The 9,450-nt window shown below is 29.7% G+C and overlaps 1 protein-coding gene across 1 annotated transcript; it reads left to right on the top strand.

Moving 5' to 3' along the window:
• The first annotated feature begins 1,723 nt into the window (after positions 1-1,723).
• On the top strand, positions 1,724-7,089 carry LOC114388438 (pectinesterase/pectinesterase inhibitor PPE8B-like). Its single transcript, XM_028348931.1, has 4 exons — positions 1,724-2,111; positions 2,813-2,988; positions 3,418-3,772; positions 5,885-7,089. Exons 1-4 carry the CDS (start codon positions 1,766-1,768, stop codon positions 6,589-6,591), a joined length of 1,584 nt encoding a protein of 527 aa, XP_028204732.1. The 5' UTR covers positions 1,724-1,765; the 3' UTR covers positions 6,592-7,089.
• The last annotated feature ends 2,361 nt before the right edge of the window (positions 7,090-9,450 follow it).

The following is a 9,450-nucleotide window of genomic DNA, read 5'->3' as shown; positions in this document are numbered from 1 at the left end:
AGATGAAAGCAAAAAAAATTTAAATAAGAAAAAAATATAATAAATAATTATTTTTGTATTTGCTTTATTAACTTTAAATTAATGATAAATACTCGTAAATTAAATTGAGTCTAAAAGAAAAAAAATAGTCGTTTTATAAACTCGTAAATAGTTTTTTTTTACTCCCATGCTTGATGAAAGGTTCAAGTAAAAAAAAATGCTTATTGTAAAATATTATAGTTAAATTAGATCCATGAATAATTTTTAGGAAAAATTACAATTGCAATAATACTTTTAATTTGTAAAAACACTCACCTCCTTTGGAATGATTTTTTTAAGGTTATGATTTTTTAAATGATCAGTCAATAAAAAATAATAGTGTATGATTTTAAAAAAAAAAATTTAAAAACAACAAAGTTTTATTATAATTTGTTATTTGATGTCATTGTATATACTAATAGACATTCATATTTTATTATGAAATTTTTTATTAAAAAAAAACAATTCAATTAATAGTGTTTGATTAAACAGAAACAATGATTTTCTTATCGTTTTACCGTAAAATTTCTTTTTTTTTCTATGTTGATAGCTTAAATATTATATAACGGAAACAAATACTTACCGGTGTAAGATAACTCTCTCAAAATTTTGTCGCAATCAATATATATTTTTCAAATTATAATAATTATTCACAATCTACTATTAACATTCGGATAGATTTTTCGCACTTTTTACACTTTTGAGACTAAATTTTATATTTTCATCTTTTAGGACGCATTGTCACTGGAGTGTGAAGACAAAAAGTCAAAAAATATTATATAATAAATATGCCCCTATGCTGACAATTAGAGATGACCATGTTGGTAGTCATTTCAGTAACAAATTCATTTTTTTGTCACATAACAATTTTATTAACGGTGACGGATATATCTATTGTACTTTTTACACTATTTTAGACTAAATTTAATATTTTTATCCTTTAAAAATATATTTATTAGAGAATTACACATTTAAAAATAACCGTGATTATTTACCCTTAATTCGGATTATTATATTCAAAACAAGCCGCGCCATGAATACATTTCAAATTATAATAATGAAATAAAATCAATTTTGTTGCGAGGAAGATTTCTCAACACTTTTCTGCAAACCCTGCAAGGCTGCCCGCTTGCCTTAAATTTCCTCACCTGCCCATCCAACCATTACATTCTACACTATTTATTCTCCTTTCTCTCTTTTTAAATGTTTTTTTTTTCACTTTTTATATTAGTGTGGAGTATTAATTAATTTTGTCAAAGATTATTTTTTTCAGCAACAATTTCAAGAGTGTATGAAAGGAGGTTGAATTTTTTTATTACATAATTATTTAAATATATAAGTTGTAATAAATAATTATTTAATAAATAATAAACATAAAAATATTTGTTATTAATTTTATAGATAAAATTAAAAATATTATCTATTATTAAAAAATTTAAGTAAATATTAACTCAAAAATATATTTTTCTTATATATTTTTTATTTTTTTAATACACAAAGAATCTTAAGGAAGGATAGATTAAGGCCTCTGCTTACGGCTTGTCTTCTCCGATTAATTCCTGAAATTAAATATTCATTAAAAAATTTAACTAATAATCTTTAATAAAGACTTGTATTTTAATAATACTTTTTTTTGTCAAACTTAAAATCTTAACCCATAGAATTGTGTCATTTATTCCCCTTCTCTCTTTAAATACGCAAGTACTCCGCTGAGGGTGTAACATAACATAACAGAGTTCTTCTCCCGATGGAACTTTCCTCAAAGAAAGAGTTACTATCTCGAATAGTATCAACACTAACGCCCACCATCACACTCATCTTCTTCTTCCTTGTGCTTTCTCCGAGCCTGTGCACATCACTCGGAAGCACCAACACAGTTGGATCGGAGTTGCTGAAGGTTGCTCCTTCTGAATTTGAGGGGACAGTGAGAACCGTCGTTGATGTGTTGCAAGAAGTCACCTCTATTCTCTCCGAGTTCGGTTCTGGCTTCGGCGATTCACGTCTTTCTAACGCCGTTTCTGACTGTCTTGATTTGCTTGACATGTCCTCTGATGAACTCGATTGGTCTGTCTCCGCCACACAGAGTCCCAAAGGTATAATACTAACCTTTTCCTGTTAAAATTAAAACTTTGTGTAGTTAAAATGCCATGCTTTAGTTTCATCATATTAATTTATCTTTCTTAACTTCTTGTCAAGCTTCGGGGTACTTGTGCTTTAAATATTTTGATTTGTTGGGTCCAACTAGAGAATAAAATAAAATATAAATCCAATTTTTTCAGTTTATCGTCTAGTGGAAGTTGAAAGCTAAAGATTTTATTTCATAATTTGGTCTAGTACTATGGCGTCATTTCATTATTAGGATTTACAGTTCCATTATTTCATTTGCCATCAACAATAATTGATACTCGATATAGTATAAAATCATTTATATTTTTCAAATTTTCATTTCTTATGCATGCATTTTGAAAGGTAAAATTATTAATTTGATATTTTAACTTATTTTATTTTTCAGTTTATTTTTCTATTTTTGATTTTCAATTTTTCTGATCGGTTTTAATTGGGTATAATATGTCAATTATTATAGATTTTGAAATTTTGACTGCTAAAATCGTATATTTTGTCAATTGTATCGATTTTTTATTGCTACAAATTAGACCAACTTATATAAAACATAACAAAAAGATAAGTGATCCAAATAAAAGAAAATTAAAGAGACAATGTTTCATTTTCAGAACCTTTTATTTATTCAAGAAACACTTAAGACCTTACACAAATGTAAGATTATTGTTTGCAGGGAAGCACAACAGCACAGGGAACACAAGTTCGGATTTGAGAACATGGCTGAGCGCAGCACTTGCAAATCAAGATACATGCATTGACGGATTCGACGGCACGAACGGCATGGTGAAGGGTCTAGTATCCACTGGTATAGGCCAAGTGATGTCCTTACTCCAACAACTTCTCACACAGGTCTGTTATTTATTTTTATAGGCAAATTTTACTAATTACTTATGCTTTTCCCGTGATAATTATTATGTAAGAATAATTAATGCTTAAGAAGTAAAATTTTATTTTAAATAATTATCATTTTAATTTTTTGATGTATGGTTAATTAATTTTTTTTATTTATATCTTTTATAGTATTAATGATATGAACTATAAAAAAAAATAAAATTAATTAATGATGATAAGATTAATTTTATAAAATTATTATTTTTTTATTGATTTTTTCTAATTTGTGTAAATTAACTTAGGATCATAATTATAATAAAATCTAGTGAGTAATATTTTGTCACTTGGAGAGTAAAAAGATTCTAACCCTGAAGTTTGTCATCACTCAACTCTCATGTTTCTTTTTTAACCATCAAGCCATACCTTATGAATTCACTTCTCACACAGGTGAAACCAGTTTCGGACCACTTCTCTTTCTCTTCCCCTCAGGGCCAATACCCTTCATGGGTTAAAACAGGGGAAAGAAAGCTCCTTCAGGCAAATGTGGTTAGTTTTGACGCTGTGGTGGCGGCCGACGGGACGGGAAACTACACCAAGGTGATGGACGCGGTGCTGGCTGCGCCTAATTACAGCATGCAAAGGTATGTAATACATATAAAGAGAGGGGTTTACTATGAGAACGTTGAGATCAAGAAGAAGAAGTGGAACCTCATGATGGTTGGAGATGGCATGGATGCCACTATAATTTCTGGTAACAGAAGTTTCATTGATGGTTGGACCACGTTCCGGTCAGCTACTTTTGGTAAGAACACTACTCCATTATCCCCTTAGTACTCGTTTTTCTCCTTCTTGGTTTAATTTTAGGGACCCAGTTTCTGGATTTTTGTTTTTGACATATTGGAGAGTTGTACTATTACAACTGAAAATAGTAAGTGATATATTCTTAATGATTAGTGGATAAAATATTAATAAAAATAAAAATTTATATACATTTAAAAATTTGAAAAATATAAACATGTTATTATTTCCTTAGTTTTTTAAATAAATTTACCAACAGTATAATAATAATAATAATGAAATAAAAGAATTTATTAATTCCATAACCATCTTAGGTTCTTTCATTTTTTTTATTAAATTATGGTTTAAAAATTATATAATAATAATTACCAATTCTATCGTATGAAAAATTAAAATAATAAATTTAATTTAGCAACTTTCATGATAAAAATGTTTGAGAAAAAATAATTTAAATAATATAAATAATTACTAATTTTGTTTTTTATCTAAAACTAAGATAGTGCAATATACAAGTAAGTTCAACAACATTTTTTTATTTATTTAAAATAATGAGTTTGTGATGAGACATTTTAATATATAATTAAGATAATGACATGCTAATCTTGCCAAGAAGAAATTGACAGACTTCTCTAGTATGGTAAGAACTTTTTTTATTGTGTTTGTAATAATGAGGGACACTAAGTTGACCGCTATTGCCTATTCCCGAGGTTGGGTAGTGTCTACCCATATTACCTGTATGAGAGAACACATGAGATGTTTTCCATACGTAGAAACATGATCATAGATCTTAGATCATAGATGTATATATAGTTGTATGTCCACATAAGAGGTGAAAAAGAATAAAAAGAAAAAGAAAGGACGACAGAAAGTAAAATATATAAAATAAAAATTACAATAAAAAATACTAGTATGCAGCAGCTATATAATAAAAAAAGTATAGAAAAATAAAGGCCGGAAAAAGAGATAAAACTATTGTCATTTTAAAGAAGCTGCATGTCCATATCAAAAACACAAGCTGCGTGTGAAACCAAACACTATTCTGTCTGTTACACTTTTTTTTCTCTCTTCAATGAAAAGTACATGAATATCCATACTTTTATATCATTATTTTCTTTCGACTCTGTTTAAGCATGATGAAATAAATGCCATTGCCCAGGTAGCGCTAACTGGAAACTAGTTGTCAGTAACATTCGTGGCAAGGGACTCATTGAAGTTGGCAAGTTGGGCCATATCATTTAAACTTAACCACATAACATAATCCATATATCCAACCTACTAATAATGAATGATAAATAAATGAGCATGTGCTGCATTAATTATGTTCACAAGACCAAAAAACAGTAGGCATTTTTCAACGCCCGAAATCTCTGACCCAATTCTCATCTTTATTTAACTAAATAAATAATTAAGACTTTTTTCGTGGTAAGCAAAATATAAGAATATAGTTTCTATAAATTTACACTTTTTCAATTTTTTCTTAAGAATTTATTTTATTTAGTTCTGATAAGTTAATGTTTTCTAATTTTGATTCCTTTGAATTTTTTTATTTACTTTTAGTTTTAGTAAAATTACATTTTTCCATTTTAGTCCTCAAAGTGTGTATACAGGAACGGTAAATAAAAAAAATTAAAATATTAAAAAACTAAATTTGAAAATCACAAACCTATAGAGATAAAAAGAAAAGTGCATACTTACACTAACTAAAAGTTAAAAAAAAAAACTTGTAGAACCAGGGACGGATCGATTTTCTCAATGAAATAATTATTATTTTTATCCCAAAGAATAGGTATTGTCTTTAAAAGATAAATTTTTTAAATAGAAGAATGTAAAAAAAATATTAATTTTATCTATTTTATCCTTTTAAATTTATAGAAGCTTAAGTATTTTAATTTTTTTATCATGAGATTATATATTTTATAAAAAAATATAATATTTTTGTCTGTGAAAATATTATAAATTATTTATTTGCCTCAACTAAAAAAATATTTTTGATCCGTCACTAACGTAACCTAAATTAAAAATAACAAAAGGTATATATATATATATATATATATATATATATATATATATATTAAATCATTAATTGAGTAATTAACTAATGTGGTTGCATGTGCAGCTGTGAGTGGCAGAGGATTCATAGCACGAGACATTACCTTCCAGAACACGGCAGGACCAGAGAAGCACCAAGCAGTGGCACTGAGATCAGACTCAGACCTCTCTGTGTTCTTCCGATGTGGGATCTTTGGTTACCAAGACAGCCTCTACACTCACACCATGCGCCAATTCTACAGAGAGTGCAAAATCAGTGGCACAGTGGACTTCTTCGGTGATGCCACAGCAATTTTCCAAAACTGCCACATCTCAGCCAAAAAAGGGTTACCAAATCAAAAGAACACAATCACAGCACATGGTAGAAAAAACCCAGATGAACCAACCGGTTTCTCAATCCAATTTTGCAACATTTCTGCTGATTACGACCTTGTGAACTCGGTTAATAGCTTTAACTCCACCCACACGTACCTTGGTAGGCCTTGGAAACCCTATTCTAGGACAATATTCATGCAATCTTACATTAGTGATGTGTTGAGGCCAGAAGGGTGGTTGGAGTGGAATGGTGATTTTGCTTTGGACACTTTGTACTATGCTGAGTACATGAATTATGGGCCTGGTGCTGGAGTGGCTAATAGGGTTAAATGGCAAGGGTACCATGTGATGAATGATTCTAGTCAGGCTAGTAATTTCACGGTGTCACAGTTTATTGAGGGGAATCTTTGGTTGCCTTCAACGGGTGTAACGTTCACGGCTGGATTGGGGGTAGTATGAGATTAATTATTGAGCACTACCAATTAATTGCATGTCCTTGTTATTGTACTTTGCTTTATTCAAATGGCTTTTTTTAGAGCAAAGAACAGAGTGAAATGTAAAAAAATGATGGTGGCCGGGTAGGTGTTCAATTTCATTAATTCGAACTTTGGTTATTTAAGAATTAATTCCCTATTTTTATCTTTGGTCTCTGGAAGTGTGGGTGTTCCTCAGTAGTTTGTTGCATGGAACAAGTTTGAAGGAGTGCCTCGTGGATTGTTTTGTACAAGGAAAATGTTTGGTAGATATTTCTTGTGATCATCTAGATACCAAGAGAAAAAAAAAGAATACTACAAAAAGTGAAAATGTTTGTATGATGAGTAGTGTGAAGTGATAAAAGAAAAAATAAAAAGAGAGATTACGGGTCTTAAAGGGTGAGTGTGACATTGTATGGTGTATACAAATCAGAATTGTTTGCTTAAAAGTATTTATAGTGGCATACAATTAATATTGATGTTATTTGATGATACTAAAAATTGACATTATATAATATATATGTTTTGTTTGCTAATATTTGATGATCAATTAATATTTCTTTATGCTTTTCAAATTGTACGTTGCAAGGGTATAAAACAAAGAATCGTTAGGGTTGGTCCGTAAACTAAATCTAGTTAATATTTTTATTTTTTAAAATCTGTAATTTTAATTTTTTATTTTAAAATAGAAACATTTAATCATTTTATTTTTTAAAATCCACAATTTTAGTTCCTAATTTTATAATATTTTGATCTTTCACTCAAACCGGAAGCATTGGCGGTTAAAATATTATTAATATTGACTATGATGTAAATTAAATAAATCATTTCATCTCATATTACTAAATTTGAATTACATCAAATTAATTTTTTATTGATCAACATTTTTTGAATTTGACGGAAAGATCAAAATTATGAATTTTACATAACTGGAGGACTTAATGTCTATATTTTAAAATAGAAGAACTAAAATTGTGAAATTTTAAAAATAAAAGGATTAAATATCTTAATTTTAAAATAAGTGGATCAAAATTACATATTTTTAAAAATTGAAAGACCAAAATTACATTTGAACCAATAATTTATTATTAGCTGTGGCTTGGCTGACGATAGGTTTTAGTTTATCCATGAAAACAAAACCATATTACCCTCCTCCTTCTCAGCATTTTGAAACCACTTTCCTACTTTAGTGTGAAAACAAAACTTTCTAGTTTCTTCCTCTTCTTTCACGTTGCACTATCTTCTTTATTGCTCAATTTGTTTAATGTTACAGGTTGTTGGGTGCCAATAGGAAGCAACACCTGACAACACCACTAGGACATGGTGTGTCGCCATTTGTTGAGGGGTGCAATAGAGGGAGATAGAAAGAAATGAGAGAAGGAGAAAAGAAGCAAAGGGGAGGGGAACATTATGTGCTGCCATGAACAATAGTGACATTGTCGGTGGCCGTGTTTGTGTGTTTTTGTTTCTTTTTTTCATTTTCCTTTCTCTCTTGGTTTTGGTTGACCTTTCTATTGTTTCAATTACAAAGGTGATTGTAGTTTGATGACAAAGTTTAGGGTGGTTCAGTTGGAAAAGTCTTCTTAATTACGGACACCATTTAGTTCATCTTAATTACAGCCTTTTTGGGGTTGTTTGAAGTGCAAACATGAGGATGGTGATTTGGTGGTTTAGTCCTCACATCGACTAGAGATATGAGCAAATTAAAATATATAAGTGGAAAGTAATTATCACTTTATAAGCTGATTTTTTAAGGTTTAGTCAATTCCCCCTAATTAACCCATAATTCTGAGAGATGCTTGTTTCAGATTTGATGATAAAAGTGATGGATGGTGGTTTGATAGATGGTTAGCCTTGATTTTTTATGGTTTATGATGCTTACAAGTTTCGGGTAGCGATAGGTAGGCTGAAAAAGGTGGTTGCTTTTGCTAGGAAGTTCTAGCAATGACAACATTTTTTTGTCCTTTTGGCTAGGCACATACGTACACATTAGTAATAATCTCAAGGTTGTTGCTTGGTCGAGGCTTAAATAGCTATTATCATTGGCTTCTAATGATTAGTGTCATCTTTTGACTAATGCTAATTTGTATTTTTCTTGTATTGAAGATCATAAAAGTTTATGGTTAGTTTTTCTTTTCTAAAGTGTGGGTCAAGGAAAGTTATTGTTTAAGGTTTAGTCAATCCCCCCTAATTAATCCACAATTCTGAGAGATGCTTGTTTCAGATTTGATGATAAAAGTGATGGATGGTAGTTTGATAGATGGTTAGCCTTGATTTTTTATGGTTTATGATGCTTACAAGTTTCAGGTAGCGATAGGTAGGCTGAAAAAGGTGGTTGCTTTTGCTAGGAAGTTCTAGCAATGACAACATTTTTTTGTCCTTTTTGCTAGGCACATACACATTAGTAATAATCTCAAGGTTGTTGCTTGGTCGAGGCTTAAATAGCTATTATTATTGGCTTCTAATGATTAGTGTCATCTTTTGACTAATGCTAATTTGTATTTTTCTTGTATTGAAGATCATAAAAGTTTATGTTTAGTTTTTCTTTTCTAAAGTGTGGGTCAAGGAAAGTTATTGTTTGAATTGGTTTAAGATGTTTGATATCTTCTTTGATAGGGATGGATTCATGAAATCATTAAAGAGGGAGCTGCATCTTTTTTATACTTTAACAATTTAAATATCTAACTACTAACACTACAAGCAAAACATTGATTTTCGATGGATTTTTTCTGTTGGTAAGGTTCAAAATCTATCAGTAAATATGTATTTTTGACGGGCAAAAATTATTAGAAAATTTGGTTTCAGAAAAACTACTTTTGTCGATACACCGTCAGTAATTACTGAC

This window comes from Glycine soja, chromosome 15, assembly GCF_004193775.1.
Source record: "Glycine soja cultivar W05 chromosome 15, ASM419377v2, whole genome shotgun sequence".
In the NCBI taxonomy this organism is placed as follows: Eukaryota; Viridiplantae; Streptophyta; class Magnoliopsida; order Fabales; family Fabaceae; genus Glycine; species Glycine soja.
The sequence above is the reverse complement of the archived record's forward strand: the minus strand, read 5'-3'. Positions and strand labels throughout refer to the sequence as shown.

What these genes read in the sequence shown, in the direction of transcription:
- LOC114388438 (XM_028348931.1), top strand. Translation starts at nt 1,766, where the DNA reads ATGGAACTTTCCTCAAAGAAAGAGTTACTATCTCGAATAGTATCAACA. An exon ending in CGCCACACAGAGTCCCAAAG is followed by an intron (nt 2,112 to 2,812) that starts GTATAATACTAA and finishes TATTGTTTGCAG; the next exon opens with GGAAGCACAACAGCACAGGG. An exon ending in TCCAACAACTTCTCACACAG is followed by an intron (nt 2,989 to 3,417) that starts GTCTGTTATTTA and finishes CTTCTCACACAG; the next exon opens with GTGAAACCAGTTTCGGACCA.